This window comes from Cyprinodon variegatus, unplaced genomic scaffold (assembly GCF_000732505.1).
Source record: "Cyprinodon variegatus isolate N-32 unplaced genomic scaffold, C_variegatus-1.0 Scaffold66, whole genome shotgun sequence".
Taxonomy (NCBI): domain Eukaryota; kingdom Metazoa; phylum Chordata; class Actinopteri; order Cyprinodontiformes; family Cyprinodontidae; genus Cyprinodon; species Cyprinodon variegatus.
Window position 1 is genome coordinate 991,764 of NW_015150519.1, and position 16,540 is coordinate 1,008,303.

Sequence of the window (16,540 nt, forward strand, 5' to 3'; positions counted from 1 at the left end):
GACAGACAGACAGACAGACAGACAGACAGACAGACAGACAGACAGACAGACAGACGTATACATTGTTTTTTGTGTGTGTATAAAACTGCATAATTTTATTGTAAAGATTGGGAATGTCTTCCTCCTTATAGATTCTTATTGGGGTTTGCATTATTTTTTTGTAATTTTTAAATGTTCCATTTTTATTATGAATTTAGAATTACTAAAATGCAAATAAACAGCAACTAAATAAAATAAACAATTAGAAATATGTAATTACCCTTTCAAAACTAGTTATGCTATCACTACTTGCATATCACTTGCATGAATCTTTACAAAACAGTTTTTAAGTCATCCATAATGGTCGGTTTTAAAGAACCAGCCACCCTATTTAAGGCCAAGCTGCAGCATCTCAGTCAGATTTAACTTTGGCTGGGCCAATCTAAAGCCTTCAAGTTTGTGGTTATTTGAACCTTTACAGATAGACCAACTAGTGGGCTAAAGTTCACTCTCCTGCACCATCAAACTCTCATTGTCCTGCTTGAGCCAAATATGATTGATATGCTATTTGAATAAATTAGGTTGGCAGGGAACTTTTGGAGATGTTTGCGTTCTGTAATTTATCAGATTGTTAATGACTGATCCCATTGTATTTTGCACAGGGGTTAAAGTATTGTTGTATCTTATCTTTTGTTAATTTCTTTTGATTAAGTTTTAGATATTGATGCCATATATTCTAAGAGGTGTTCTAATTTGTTGATTCTAAAGGTGTGACTGGTGAAATTGTGCTATCTAAACTTTATGCAGAACCTCTAAATGATAAAAAAATTTATGCTTTGATCTGTTTAGGCAAGCCAGATCTAAAATCAAGTCTGTTGGGGAGACAGTGATGGGCTTCGCTGGTGCTTATTATGAAGACCATATCCAACCAGTGGCTGGAACCTATGTTGAGTGGGCCTCTAACATGAGAAATTCACTATGGGAGAAAGTTCAGACAGCAGTTGGAAACTACATGCCATCTTCCAATTAATCCACACCATCAAACACATCAAAATGAGAAAAGTTGAGATCATCAACTTTTTCTTCTCTTTTCTGTGATTTGCTCTACATTTCTACTCTTTTCCTAAGAGCCTGGTTAACTGTGAAAAATGAGGTTGGAATAAAATTAAACATAATTCAAACAACTTTGTCTCTTCAGTTGTCTGTATATTGGGAAAGGGGAGACAAGACAAAAAAACAAACAAATCCAAGGCTTTGTTGGGCTACTGTATAAAGCCTTGAACTCAATGCTATTTCTGATATTTTGAATTGAAAAAGCTTCCTTGACTAGAAGCGAAACGTCTTCAAACTTGGTGACAAAATCCAGTGGATTTTTTTTTTTTTTTACTTTTTTTGGAATGACTATGACCTGGATGACTAAGAATCTTCACCAGCAGAAAGGGGAGAAGGCGTCAGAAAACATTAAGACATTTCTTCCTTGCTTTTACAAGTTTTTAAACTACTAATTCATTGATAAGGTTCGTGAGGTGGGATTCTATGGTAAGGTCATAGCTGTTAAATGTACTGTAAACCCAAGTGAATAATGTTTTTTTAGCCATTCATCTTGAAGAGTGAATGGCTATCTGCCACGACCCACAATATAGCATAGGTACCCAAGATACACACAGAAACACTGATACAGATTTCTTTAACTATGCAAAAGAAATGTAAAAAGGCTATGGTATTACTAGATTGTGTAGTAGCTGGACAAATGTGAGAAATTCAGTGAAACAGATAAGTTCTGAAACAGTTTTCAAGTTCATAGGGTGAAAGGGAACACATTTATTCTGCCACAGTATAAGCTAAGCCAATGGCTATGTCTAGAATTCAAATTACCCACTAAAAGTGCCTCATCTACGGAAGAATATAAAGTTATTACAAGCAGTACTACAGCCGATGCCAGCTCCAGGAAAGTGTTTGGTTTGTTTAAATACCAGGCCAGATGAAGAGGAAAAAAACAAAACACAGAGGAAATAGAAAAGTTGCAAATTTAATTGCAAACAATGCAAACATTGGAGAATAATAAGATAATCTATCAGAGTGAGGAAAAGTAGCAGCATAACTATAGCAATGGCCTGGGATAACATGAGCCACATTAAAGGTATATTGGAGGCTTGTGAAAGCTCTTGCACACGTTCAATAAGCGTTTCATCTCAGGAGCGGATACACGGTTGTGCATGTGCATTTTTGTTTATATGGATAGGGCTGGTCTTTTCAAGAATTCGTGAAAATACACCATTATACATTTAACTATAAGCTTTATCGAAAAGGAAAGTTTTATGCTGAGTACTAAAAGCAGATAGTGTGTATCCACCATACTCTAAAACTGAGCTGACAGGAAAAGAGCATAATTAAAAGATTTGTGTCCTGTTTATACAATCTAGAAACCACCAGCAAACCTGTGCTCTTATATGTTGAGAAATAACAGGCCTGAAACTGGTGGTGGAGTGGAGATAGATGAAGATGGTCAGTCTGTAGACTGCTAGTTAGCTAGACGGTATGCTAAGCTTTAGGGGGAGATCCAGTGGACTGCGTGAGCTAATACTAGAGCTTCAATCAGGGACCTGGAAGATGGAAGTCCAATTGGATAACACAGTTTGAGAAAACCTGTCCATGATGAGCAAGCATTGAGCGACAGTGGCAGAACCAGGCTCAACATGGTGGTCTTCTGCCGAACCGGTTTGATGAGGCAGGGAATGCAGTAAGAGTCCGGGAGAATGACACTCTGATGAAGCTTTAGCTATGATGGTGAAGGAGGGTCTGGAGGTGGGTTGAAACGATGTCATTTGAATGAAGTCACACATCGCATCCGCTGCCTGCACACAGGAACAGACAGGTGTATATCAAAGGCTAAGAACAGGTCAAGAAAAACTGACCACCAAAGCAATATGATGATGATGCTGAAATTATTTCGTTGATGCTCCTTTTTTCCCATGACGATAACGAAAACTTGCAAGCTAAACAAGGATCTTTGATGAAGAAAACACTACAAGTCGATGAGACTAAATAAAAATGCTAGCAGGTTGTCTTTCAGAAATTTAAAATGCATCCTTGTGCTGTAATCTGTTTGAAAGATAAGCAGTATCAGCCGTGTTCCATAATGCTGTCCACCCGCTATGCAGCGCTGCACATTTTGCATGACTGTAGATAGAGCGTGGCAGAAGAGGCAGGGGTGAAAATAAGCTGAAATGGTCTGGTACTGTGTGCTGAACTCTCACAAACTCTGCTCTTCCAGCTGTGCTTGTGCAGATAAGCGTCTTTGCAGATGTAGCTCAGAGTCTGCGTTTTATAATGGTTCGCTCTCAGCAGTATTGCTCTTCCTGCCCTTGCTTCTTAATGAACTATATGGGGCTGATTATCCCTTGCCAAGCGTAAAAAATCATTTTATTTAACAATCAAGATTTTATTTCTTCCAGCTCACAGGAGGTGTACAAAACATTATTTAATTTCTAAAAAAATAATCCCCAAATTACACCCAAAACAAATTGCATTCTTTTTATTTCTGTATAAAGACCCAGATGAAAAGATATATAGACCTTTTAATATTTCTCTCTCATAGTTATTGTCTCTATCTATTTGAATATTTCCACAATTTAATTAAAATATTGAAATGTAGGTCTGCATTGTCATGGCATTATAAGGCAATTATGTAGGTTCTCTGTGTATTCTTTTTTTTTATTATACCCCTATAAATTTAAAGCTACATTGACCCTGGAACAGTAGGAACCAAGGGGCAAATAATTAGAATAAAGTTACAATTGCCAAACTAGAAAGAAGAATGCTTTTGGTGCTTTTTTGGTGTAATGAAGATTTTATTGATCTGTGCAGAATGCATAATTCATAGTAAATCAGGAAATGTTTGCTTTTGAATGCAAACCTTGTATGTCTAAAACCATTCCTTTATTGTAATTTCGTTTAGCTTGTCTGTCTGCTTTATTAACCAATATGATGTGTTGAACTAAATCTGGTATTTTCCACACTTTTGTGAGACATTTGTATAAAACAGGGCACTAATTAATAAAAGAAAGTTTATTGGAATTCTATAAATCAAAGTCTTCTGCCCAGCAGCAATGATGAACCGCATAGCAGCATTCTGTACCCAGCAACTGTAGTATCTAGGCAAGAGCTTCCAGTTTAGTAAAAAATCTTTTTGTTATTCAAAATTGTAAAAGTTAGCTGTTTTTTGTAGTGCAACATAAAACTGAATAAAACTTGACAAAAAACTTTTCAGTATTTGTCGACTAAAACCGACTAAAACTATCACATATAGTAATGACTAAAATGTGACAAAAATGATAAGTTTTCATCCTGAAGACTAAAAATAACCAAAATCTAAGATGGATGTCAAAAACAACACTGCACCAGACATGCAGACCAGAAAAAAAAAGATCTAATCAGCATTATCGTCTTTCGTTGCAGTTAATCACACATGGGCCAGTGCAAAGATTTTCGTTTGTTTGTCTTTTTCCCAATGCAAATACCATGACAGCGTCTAAACATGCAATTTCTCCAATATCAAGACTAAAGGTGCATCTTAACAACTGAATGCAGACAAAAGTACATTTCAGAGGTATTGCACAACCTCTCAACTACATTTGCACATTCACTCTGTATGGCCATTTACACTGGACTTTGTGTAGGTGGACGGACATGCCTTTTAGGATGTGTGTGTGCTTTAGCGGAAACAAGTGTGTGTGTAATGTCACCAGATGACGTTTGTTTGCAGTCCCCCCTATATCATCTCGTCCAGATGTGAGCCCTGTTTTACAGACAACTCGCCTCCAGAGAAGACTGTCACTTCTTGGATCTGTACATCCAGCAAACACAGTAGGTACTTCTGCTCTTGTTAAAGAAGTGGTCACTGTCTCCTTTCAGGCATATTTCAGATGCATTTTCATAAATAAATCTGTATCTTTTTGGAGGTTTAACTATATGGTTTATGTTTCCTCTCTTCTTGTTTCAGAGATGAATACAAAATTGATCCTTGCACTGGTCTTTGCTCTTCAGGGTAAGGCAACATAAAAAAAAGCTATCTGCCTCATTAGGAATAACATAGATGCAAAGTAAGGCTTTTATTTACCAAAGAACTAGAGATATTGATTTGAAGTGTCACACTTAAACATTTTTTTGGCTATGCAAAACAATACTGAGACATTTATCTGAAAGGTTTTCTAATGCAAAATGTAGGGTTTATTTAGACAGGATCATATGCTGAATTGTAGCTAAACTCATCTCTCTTTATTTTTAGTCTCATTGAGCCTGAGTGAGGTCCATCAACCAAGCCAGGAGCTGGTCGAAAAGTATGAGGCCATGAAAGCAACTTTTTACAAGAGGCTGCTCAATGCTTATGGCAGGCTCCACGGTGCTGTTGGCAACGATGATCAAGCACAGTCCGCCAGGGATTTGATCGAGTCTCTGAAAGAAAAGCCTGAAGTGCAAGCAGCTGTCAAAGTTGGAAGGTCAGTGATCTCCAAAAGTTTTTCATTTGAAGAAGACCCTTTTTTTTTTTTGCTCAGATGTGTTCAGTTTCACCAATAATTTACAAATAAATATCACAACGGTGTCTTCATTTATGTTGACAACTGCAAAATAACGTTTTTTAATAAAGGTCACAGTTAAACTGATTTTGATATATATATATATATATATATATATATACTTTTTTTTTTGCAGTGGTCTGGGCTTAGAAGCAGCACCAATGGTGGACAGTGCCCGGGCATCGCTGCTTGGTTTGTACGAACATTATCTTCGCCCCCATGTTGGAGAGAGCCTGAGCAATGCCATCGATCATATCAAGGTCTTCTTGGATCAACATCTGCCTGCTGAGTAAAACAATAACAGTAATAAAGAATAAAAAAGGTCCAGCTGATGGGAAAACACTTGTTGGAAGCATGTAGTAGGTAATAGCTAATAGAATCCACACCAGTTTAGATTTAGAGGAGAAATACCCGATGCAAACAAGATTACTTTGCCTGTTTCTAAATCATTGTCTTTGCCAGATCATGCAGAGTTACTAGCATGGAAACATTGTCAACACCATGTGCTTAAGTTCTGCATGTACAGTATTATATGTTTGATACACTAACAGAAGTCTCCATGTGACAGAGTACGTACAGAATGTGTGTGTATGTATGTGCGTTCAATAAAATGAACTGAAAACTATCCATTTTTGTCCACAAAACACTTTATTAAAGATTCAATTCTAAAATGGGGCAATGGTGCGGATTTATTCTGTTTGATTAATTCATACAGGTAAATGATGTAATGTACGAACTGAAAATCAGTTATGGATTATTAAAGCTCAAGATATTTGGTTACCACCTAAAGATCATCCAAATTAATTATTTTGATTTGATCAATTCTGACAGTCAATAAGTTTTACAACAATTAGATTCCAATCATGCATGTTAAATGCGACTTGGTGAAATACATTTTAGTCAGATGGGAGCCCTAGAAAAAACATTTGGGCCATTTGCTTGTGAATAAAATATTATACTTTTTTTCTGTAAAAAAAAAAAGCAGCATTTCTTAACCCCTAAAATATTAGATTTTGTGAAACATCATATAAACAACAACTTCCTGCCAAAAGACAGTTGTAATATAGCTCATAAAGGATTGTCAAGTGTATGATTGCATCTAATGTATTTATCCTGCACTGAACTTTGCAGAAAGTAGTATAATGGCAACTGGTACAACAGCCTGAGGATTGTTTGAGGCTTTTCACCTAATTGAAGACTAAAAACAGATTTGTATTAAAATCGAGCAAATTGCTACTATTAAGCAATTATGCAATACATCAGAACCAGGAAAACTAACACTAGACTAGACAGTGCAATGTGCTGTTCCAGCTGTTTTTAGGAACAGTGCAGTTATGCCATTCCTGTATTGCTCATCAGCTGGACTGAATTAAACCCCCAGCTTTGCTGACATTTTGAACCCTGCAGCTGGTCTCAAACTGCCTTGAGCAACATGACATGTGAGTCTGAATCACATGGTTGCTGGAAATGTTTGCTTAGGCCTTGATTAAAATGTTGGTGTTACAGAGAAAGGGCCAATCACTTAAGACTAGTTTGTACAGATTGCAAAATTGTTATCAGTCAACAACATGACACAAACACCCTCAAACAAAGACTGTGTGTTTATGGTGAAAACTTGCATTTGTTTTGTTGAAAATTGTCTTAATTTTAAACTAAAAATACTTTAAGAGTACAGAAATCTTAAAAAAAAAACCATTTGTATTTGTTGATAAACACAGCTTTGCATGACTTCCAAGATAAAATGAATATTACAAAAAATATCAGAAGAGTTTAACATCTGATGGTGCATTGGGCATACCTCACCTATAAAGGGGAGGATTATAACACAACCATAAAGCCTCTAAGACACAGGCATCCCTCTAAATGAAAAGACTTGAGCAATGGGAGCATTAATCCGCAGGACCGATCAGTCATATAATATCTCTGAAGTGCTGAAGATATCCTTGGTTCTTGGTGGAATAATATGTTAAACAGATAAAACACTGTACATCTGGTACAGAAACCATACAATCATTAAAGATGTTCCAAGTCAGCATCGCAGGGACTACAATACAGTATTGGATATAGTTGTGAAGAGAGTTAAAGCAGGGTCAGGTTTGACATATAATTCAACCTAAACTTTCAGGATCTCACAGAGCATTGAGCCTCATGCAGCGAAATGTTTGTATCCTTATTATGAATTTCACTTACTTTTTCTCCTACTTTGGGCTTTTAAGCGTGCACCACATCAGATGCAACAAACTTAAACTTAACAAAATAAGAAAGGCTTTACCAGTTTGGAGATCGAGTTTCAGCTGACTAAGAACTGAGAAGCAGAATCAAAGGACCAGTAAAACAAACAGTGTGGAATAAATCACAAGGGCTGTAAATGATGTGGATGCACTGTTACAGAAGTACAAATAAAATGAAAAAATAATAAGAGAAAGAGAAAACTTTTGATCCGAAAACAGTCAATAAAAACTACTGATGGAAGCAAGAGGTGCAACATATGATCTAAATGTCTGATATTATATGGCCATCAATCAACATGATACATCATTCTACAAAACCTCTTTTTAATAAACAGACAGAAATATACCGTACATCTCCAGACCAGCTCTGTTTTCCTTTCACCGTACTTTCCTTTTGTCTCATACAATGCAAAATAAAAGTGTAATTTATAATTGCAGAGTTGCATAATATATAATCAGGTAGTCTTAAAAAATGGACAATTGCTTCTAAGTAATGTCAAATGTAATCATTAAGTGAACAACTATGTTTGCATACCAGCTAAATGATTGTGTAAGATGTCTACGTGAAGTCTGTAGCACTTTTAAATTTAGTTTGTACCTGTGAGAAAATTAGAAATAGAAGAAAAATAGTGAATGCAACATTTTCTCCTAAGTCACACGTACAAATGCTTTAAGAATGGATTTGTTCGTATGAAGAGTTAGAGCATGAGGCCTGTTGTTCAAACCATTATCCAAAAATTGTAAGAGGGGGCAAAAGAAACACTAGAAGAACACTAGAATTTGAAAGGATTCTACTACATCCACCAGAACCTGGATTCAGCAGGTACCTACGCCAGGATCCTGTGTGTGGATTTTAGCTCTGCCTTGCATATAATTATCCCAGCTTTGCTTAAGGAAAATCTCCCTCAGCTGAATGTGCCTGACTCCACCTGCAGGTGGATTACAGACTTCCTGTCTGACAGGAAGCAGCATGTGAAGCTGGGAAAACATGCTTCCGACTCACAGCTCACTCAGCACTGGTTCCCCCCAGGGCTGTGTTCTTCTATTCTCCCTGTACACCAACAGCTGCACCTCCAGCCCTCACTCTATCAAGCATCTGAAGTACGTGGACGACACCACTCTCGGCAGACCTATCTCTGATGTTGACGAATCCTCTTACACGTGGGAGTTTGACCATCTGGTGACCTGGTGCAGGGAGCTCAATGCTCTTAAAACAGTGGAGATGGTTGAGGACTTCAGGAAGAACTCAGTCCCAGCTATCCCCATCACCGTCTGTTACTCCACAATTGACACTGTAGAGTCTTTACACTTCATAGGAACTATGATCTCACTGAGGGAGCTTAACTGAAGCTGAAAGAAGTCCACCCTGCCAAGGACAGTGATGGTGCAGTTCTACTCTTCCATCATTGTGTCCATCCTCACCTTCTCCATCACCATCTGGTACGCTGGTGCCACCGCCAAGGACAAGGGCAGACTTTAGCATGTCATCGGGTCTGCAGAGAAGGTGATCGTCTGCAATCTTCCATATCTCCAGGATCTGTACACCTCCACGACTCTGACTTCAGTTGCCTCAGTTGCCTCCTTTTGGTTATTATATCAGCAAGAATCCAACTCGGCTTCCGTCTCTGCATTTGGGTAGTTTAAAATCCTAAACATCCTGACACCTATTACAGAGATTATAGGCATGTCTTGAAGACATACAAACCTGAATGACTTTTAACTTGTTGCTTCTGAATGCAAACAAAACAAAAGCTATTGTCTTTGAATAAGAGTCATTGCAAAAAAAAAATGCTGATTAGTCAGAAACTTTATTTGGATAGGACTAAGTTCACCTCAGATAATAAAGTAAAAATTCTTTCTGCTATATTTGATGAGGACATTTAAATGCCATATCAAAGAGGTTTCTAGAATTTCCTTCTTTGATCCCAGGGATATTGCAAAAATTTGAAATGTCTTATCTAGGGGCTATGCTGAGAAACTAGTCAATACATTTGTCACTTCAAGCAGTGTTGGCCTTATGGGTTAGAGCAGTGCACTTGTGCTCTTGAGAAAGCTGAACGTACCTGGTTCAATCCCCACAGCCTGCACTCTTGGTTCCTGATTAAGACCCCTTAACCCCCACACTGTTCTTCGGGCGCCTTTGAACCAATCTGACTGCCACATATGATGTAAATGCCTGATATTAGTTTGCCATCAACCAACACAACACATCATGCTGCAAAACCTCCTTTTAATAAACAAAAATATATAATGTACATCTCCAGACCTGGTCTATCGTCCCTTCATTGCTCTCTCCCTTTGTCTCTCTTTTATTGTCTTGTATTACACAGAGTGCAAACAAAACAAAATTCAAATGCAAAATTGAAATTTGCTTCTAAGTAACAACAAATGCAGTTATTTAGTGAAAAACTAGGTTCGCATAACAGCTGATTGATTGCGCAAACTGCCTACGCAAAGTCTGTTGCACTTGTAACATTAGTTTGTACTTGAGAGAAAATTAGAAATAGAAGAAAAATAGTGAATGCAACATTTTCTACAAGTAACTCATACAAATGATTTAAGAACAGATTTGTTCGTATAAAGGGTTCTTGCAAGTGGCTTATTGTTTAAACCATTATCCAAAAATGGAAAGAGGAGGCAAACCACCCTAGATTTACTTACCGTACTTAGTTCTAGTCCAGGTTTGTATAACAATAATCAGAAAAGCTTGAGTTCATTTCTTAAACCCTTCCAGAGGACTTAGAGAAGTTAAAAGGATTCAGAGGTAGGTTTGGTGTAAGGTTCTGTCTGTCAAGTTTTGCATTTGAAAATACGAGAAATTTTACGACATCTGCTGTGAACCAGTCAAGCACAAGTATCCATTATTTTTTAGGACGTGCACAAGAAATCTTGATTGATTGCACAAGAAATGCAATCAAATGGTTTTCCATATATTGAAAAGTTTGAATTAATTTGATTGTATGATCTGGTTGAATTGTCTCTGTAAAGTACCCTGAAATGACATGTGTGGTGAATTAGCACTAAACATCAATAAACCAAATTGAAATTGAAATCATGCAAAATAATGTTTGCAGGTTATTTCTGACAAAGGTTTATTTAATCATATCTATTTTTGTCTATTCTAAATTTTCATCAAACTTAGATTGACTGCAAGTTGCCACCATATCACTTGAACCACAAAACTATATATCATCACAACAAAATTTAACTATCATGTAGTTTCTGTTTTACATATCGAAAGAAACACAGTTACACAATGAAACCAAAAAGTTGAATACATGTAATATATAAAGTTTAATAAATGTAATGCATTTCATAAGAAATATAATCCCATCTTTTTATTATAAACTTTGCTCAGATGGTTGAGAATATATTTGAAAAGCATCTTTTTAGACGTGAGTTGATTGTAATAAAAATTCCATGAACTGAGATTAAGAAAGAATTTTCACAACTTTAGCAATGGCTGACATTTTACATATTAACTAGATTCAAAATATTTACAGTCAATATATAACCACAGTCTAAAGGCCGAAAGGGAAAAAAAACAAACAATCAAAAGCAAACAATTAAACTGATCAGGTTCTCTACAGTGAAAAACAAACTTTTTTGCAGCTTGCTTTAAAAAGATAAAAGCAAAAAAAGTAATTACTCACTCACAGATGAATAATAAAAAAAAAAATATTCTTTAAATGCTTTTTCACTAATGTGTTGAGAAATAGTAATAGTAATCTCTTCTGTTTTTGTGTTTTTATCAGACTTAAATGTTTCAGAGCCTAAACATCTTTAGTTATATAAGGAGAACTTAACTGAATGTAAAAAGAAACCTTCAAACAATCATTTAATTTATCACAGTGATAATCTATCTAATCATAGCAAAATAACTAGGTTCCAGCACATTCTGTTGGGCCAGGCTTAATTCCTTTTATATTCCAGAAATATGTTGACGTTGAAATTAAGTCTTCACTCATCTCTAACTTCTGCCAACATGAAGAAATCATTTAAGAAAAGAGAAGAATCCAATACAATAATGAATAGCCGGAGCAAGAGCAATCATAACGCAATCTAAAAAACTGCTAATAGGCTCAGTGTTAATGATTCAACATTAAGATATGAATGTATGTATTTGGGAGAGTGTCCTGATTTATATTAACTAAAAATATATATCTCCATGAGCCTTAAAACGTCTTGAAACAATTCTTTGAAAGTAAGAAGAATTTTTTGAATGATCTTCATCTTTTTACAGGCATAAATGTATCACAGCATTTCAGAAAAAAAAAACACTTTGAACCATCAGTCAGTCATAATGGTTGTCTAATGGTCCTGGGGTTGTCTGGCTGCTTCAGGACCTGCATCTCTCATCATAGTTGATTTTATAATGAAATACCTTTTGCCGAAAACGCTCAAGGATCAGTTCATGACTTTATGCTCAAGCGCACATAAAACAAACAATTCATGAAATAAAAATCTCTAGTCCATCTGATTCTAAATCAATTCTGAAAAGAAAGGTACAAGAAAATACAGTAAAATAATCAACAGTTAAATAAAAATAAGTGATCTAACTGCTTGATGGTTGAATCTTATCGCCAAGGATGACAAAGCGTTTCTTAATCTGAAGAAACAAAAAAAACAAAAACAAAAAAAACCTCCATGTATGAATGTTTTTCCACATCAGTTGAAAAAGTAATTAAAAAGCATACATTTTAGCATTAACGTGTTTTTTCTACCTCCATAAATTCAGTCCAGACTGGCTAAAGGGACTCAAAACCAGACTTAGGACTGATGACGTGTTAGATACACTTTCGACTTAGGACCGATTAAGCAGAAATGAACACATCATTTACATTATGTAAGTCACAAGGAACTTCCCTGTGGACCTGGGAGTGCGTATTGCCAAAGCTCCTGACCTGATCAATAAGAGGGATTATTGACTGGGGCTGATTTCAGTTTGGGTCTTAACCAAATGATTGAAGAGGAAAAATCCTCACAGCTTTGCTCTCCAAGCACCTAATCATATTCATCTAGTTCAGACAGTTATAGTCTGTATTTTTCTAATATACATGTAATCACTATCTCTTTGTTTATTGAGAAATAATAACAAACTTCTCCAAGACAACACATATCAGAAAACAGTGCTGGGTTATCTCCCTGTTGGAGTGCACTTTGGCTCTGAGAGCGACAACTCAACACATTTACACTCCTATATAAACAGTTCAGGCTAGCAATGCCTCTGACTTTGCTCTCTTTGTCTCATTTCTGCACAGGAAGGAGGTGAGTACTGACATGTTTTGACACATTTACTAAAGAAATGACATTGCAGTAGATGGTTACTAAGATAATCTTTGACAATGTCTCACCCTAGTGGATAAAGAAGTGTATGTTTTAAGTTTACCTTTGCTCTCTCTGTGTCCACAGATCCAAACCACCATGAATAAGTTGTTGGTTGTTTCTGTGCTTATTGCACTTCTTGCTCTCAGTAAGTCTATTCTACCAATACTAAAATGCTTACTAGTAGTCATTTTTTGGGGTTAACAAATATATTGTTTTTAAGAACTTTGGTGACATTGATAGGCTAAGCTGCATCAATATTTCTGCTTTTGTTTGTGTTAGGAAATTAAAACAATTAAATATTGATAAAAAAAAAACCTACAAATTCAACAATTGGCACTGGAAATATTTCCTTATCATATTCCAAAGTTGACATTAACATCAAAGCTAATTGACATCAAAAGAAAATCAAAAAAACAATTTTTGGAGATAACAGAAAGGAAGGTTGTAGCCTATTTTATTTTCTACATACTTGCAACCCTTCTTGAATTCATTTCTACTGGTACAGTATCATCCTAAAGAATTTTACTATGCTGGAAGAAACTTGATTGGAAGCATAGGGTACCTATCAAACATAATTTCAATTTCACTTATATTTTGCCATATGAAAAACTGGATCGTACTTAAGGGTATCAGAGTAAAGATGACATAATAAAAATGAACACCACAATAATTAGCCCCAAATATATGTCATTATTTTACACCATGTAAAATAATGTTGGATTTTTACTCAGAATGCTAATAAAAATAAACAGCAATATCCATTTTTAACATTATACAATGTAAATAAAACTCAATCCATCTTCCCTCCCTTATTCCATAAGGGTTACGGTGGGCCCAGTGCCTCCAGCAGTGTATGGGCGAGAGGCAGGGTACAACCTGGACAGGTCACCAGTTTGTCACAGGGCAACACAGAGACACACAAAGGCGTGCAACCATGCATATCCACACACTCACACCTAATTACAATTTAGAGGTGCCAATGAACTAAACAGTCATGCTCCTTGCCTGTGAGAGGAAGCCTGAATACCCTGAGAGAACATGAAAAATACACCCTAACCCAGGCTGGGAATTAAACCCAGAATCTTCTTGCTCAAAAGCAATAGTAAAACAAACTACCCCACCTTGCAGCCCATGAAAGAAGACTTTGGCTAGAAATACATTAAAGAGACACTCAGTATCCAAAGGATTTGCTTCTGATTAATTTAACCTCATTTATGCAGGCACTGAAGGCTTCCGTTTGCCAAGGCAAGTTGACGAGGAGGAGGGTACTCTGTCTAAAATCTCAGAAGCTATCAAGTCCTACTATGGCAGTGCTTTGGACACTGTCAATGGATACGTGGACACTATCAAAGGCCTGAAGATTGAGGAGAAAGCAAAGTGAGTGTGTTAGCACAGCTTGATTGATTAAATTTATGCAGAATTCAGTTAATGAAAGTTTAAATTGTTTTCTTCCCATTTTTTTTTCTCCCTAGGAACCTTTATAGTGAAACCAGCACAGTTGTGAGCACCTACGCTGGAATTATGCAAGATCAGATCTACCACTTTTTCCACCAGTAGCAAATTAAAGTACACACTTAAAAACTCATTCAAATGATCTCATCTGCATTTTCCAAGAGTATAAAAATCCCAAGCCTGTGCAGAAAAGTAGCTTCTCACCATTTGACATCTGACATTTTTGTAGTCATCATCAAAAGGAGCATCCACAACTTAAATAAAGGACAGTGTGATTTTTAAAGTGCCTTTTCTTAACCACTGAACTGATGCTAACACACACTGGAAATGGTCATCCAAAAAAGGCTGCCTCAAAGAGAGGATGAAAAAATGTGGTGGGCACCATGGAGCACTCGGTGTAAAAATTCTGTGGATAATTTCGTGGTCTAATGCCATTTAGTTATACTGCATTTACTGTTATTTGACCTAAAACAGCTACACCAACCCTAGATAACTCTAAATGTTTGTGTCATGTCTTGAAATAAAGTATTTATACAAAAAAGAGCATGAGCAGTTTATTTATTCCCTTAGACTTTTGTTTTTGACACTCTTTATGGTTGCTTCCATTTCCTTTCATCTTACAAAATCAAGTTATTCTGTCTAGTCTAAGTTAATCATAAGCACAACTTTTATTGTTTCAGACAAAATCAAATCTAAAGCTTTTGGTTGAATTCATAATATTTAAAGGGAAAAGTAAAATATAACTTTTGCAAACCGAATGGAGGCCAAAAAAAAGACAGATAAAATATAAGTTTCCTTCATCTTCACAAAAGACCACTGATGAAAGGGGGTTATGTTTTTACTGAATGCCTAACTCCTACCAAAATGGATGCTTGTGAAGCTACATTGCAACAAAAATAATCATCATACTGTGCAAAGTTCTCTAAACTGTTGCAGAAAATGACCATATTGTCTTATTGTTTTAGATATACATGACTTTTTATATGCCTTCTTAAGACTCTATTCATCTTTATTTTATGTCAGATCTATATTATATATACTATAAATACATTACTTATTAAGACAGGGTCAATCCAGAATTTTCCAAATATTTCCATTTCTTGGCAGTGTGCATACAGCATCACTGGGAGAGTTTTACTATGCCTCTCCTAACACCAGATCTAACTAACTTCTAGATCAGACCTTTTTTATATTTTAACTCTCTCCTATTATGTTATTCTATACATTTTTCTCATAATCTTTCTGATGCTGTGAATTTGCCCATTGTGGGACAATAAAGAGATTTTCTATTCTATAAAATGGTAGAAAGATATAAGTAAAGCTGTATATATAACAAATATGTCTGCAAAATCTCTAATATTCAACAACAACAAAAAATACTTAGTTAAGCAAATTGTGCAAAAGAGTAATACAAAAATAAAAATCCTTTTAGATTCATAGTTCCCACACTGCAGATATATTACAATCTGTCCTTAAATTGCAGCAAACCCATTTACACAGTAACAGATAAAACCTTTAGATAAACCAAACATTACCGCCACATATCTGACTCAATAACCATTAAAATAACTATTTTTCATTCATTTTAGACGGAACTATTCATGGAACTATTCAAGCTTATGTTTTATTAAACTGAACTTCCAATATTCACCATTGTTTGGCCCCATTTGCCTTTTTCCTCTGATAACGAAGCAGCCGGCTTGCTTGGTCTCGGAATGAATTCTGGGAAAAACAAGGATAGCAAGGATACATTGGACCCTTCCTTCAAATCGGGCAAAAAAGACAGATGCATTTTCAGGCCGCATAACGAGGAGTCTTGGAATACGACCAGAACTCGGCACAGCAGTATGACGTAATCAGCCTTCAAATCTGGCCTTCTGAGGACGCAGCCCATAAATTTGAACAGAGGCTATATATGGGAGACTGAACAAAGACACAACTAATGAGCTGATTGGTAGCAGGTGTGAAGAGAGG

General features: G+C 36.1%; 2 protein-coding genes across 3 annotated transcripts; both read left to right on the plus strand.

Annotated features, from left to right (window-relative positions):
* The first annotated feature begins 4,712 nt into the window (after positions 1–4,712).
* LOC107082964 lies at positions 4,713–6,225 on the plus strand. Of its 2 annotated transcripts, none has more exons than XM_015371864.1 (4): positions 4,713–4,845; positions 4,982–5,026; positions 5,267–5,477; positions 5,692–6,225. In XM_015371864.1, exons 1-4 carry the CDS (start codon positions 4,728–4,730, stop codon positions 5,846–5,848), a joined length of 531 nt encoding a protein of 176 aa, XP_015227350.1. In that variant the 5' UTR covers positions 4,713–4,727; the 3' UTR covers positions 5,849–6,225. The 2 variants fall into 2 exon arrangements, with proteins under 2 accessions (XP_015227350.1, XP_015227351.1); XM_015371865.1 differs by having other exon boundaries at positions 4,831–4,849.
* A 6,760-nt stretch (positions 6,226–12,985) lies between these two features.
* apoc2 (apolipoprotein C-II) lies at positions 12,986–15,099 on the plus strand. Its single transcript, XM_015371875.1, has 4 exons — positions 12,986–13,054; positions 13,199–13,259; positions 14,335–14,491; positions 14,587–15,099. The coding sequence occupies exons 2-4, from the start codon at positions 13,211–13,213 to the stop codon at positions 14,669–14,671; spliced, it is 291 nt and encodes a 96-aa protein (XP_015227361.1). The 5' UTR covers positions 12,986–13,054; positions 13,199–13,210; the 3' UTR covers positions 14,672–15,099.
* The last annotated feature ends 1,441 nt before the right edge of the window (positions 15,100–16,540 follow it).

What these genes read in the sequence shown, in the direction of transcription:
- LOC107082964 (XM_015371864.1), top strand. Translation starts at nt 4,728, where the DNA reads ATGACGTTTGTTTGCAGTCCCCCCTATATCATCTCGTCCAGATGTGAG. An exon ending in CTGTACATCCAGCAAACACA is followed by an intron (nt 4,846 to 4,981) that starts GTAGGTACTTCT and finishes TTCTTGTTTCAG; the next exon opens with AGATGAATACAAAATTGATC. An exon ending in GCAGCTGTCAAAGTTGGAAG is followed by an intron (nt 5,478 to 5,691) that starts GTCAGTGATCTC and finishes TTTTTTTTGCAG; the next exon opens with TGGTCTGGGCTTAGAAGCAG.
- apoc2 (XM_015371875.1), top strand. Translation starts at nt 13,211, where the DNA reads ATGAATAAGTTGTTGGTTGTTTCTGTGCTTATTGCACTTCTTGCTCTC. An exon ending in TATTGCACTTCTTGCTCTCA is followed by an intron (nt 13,260 to 14,334) that starts GTAAGTCTATTC and finishes TCATTTATGCAG; the next exon opens with GCACTGAAGGCTTCCGTTTG. An exon ending in AAGATTGAGGAGAAAGCAAA is followed by an intron (nt 14,492 to 14,586) that starts GTGAGTGTGTTA and finishes TTTTCTCCCTAG; the next exon opens with GAACCTTTATAGTGAAACCA.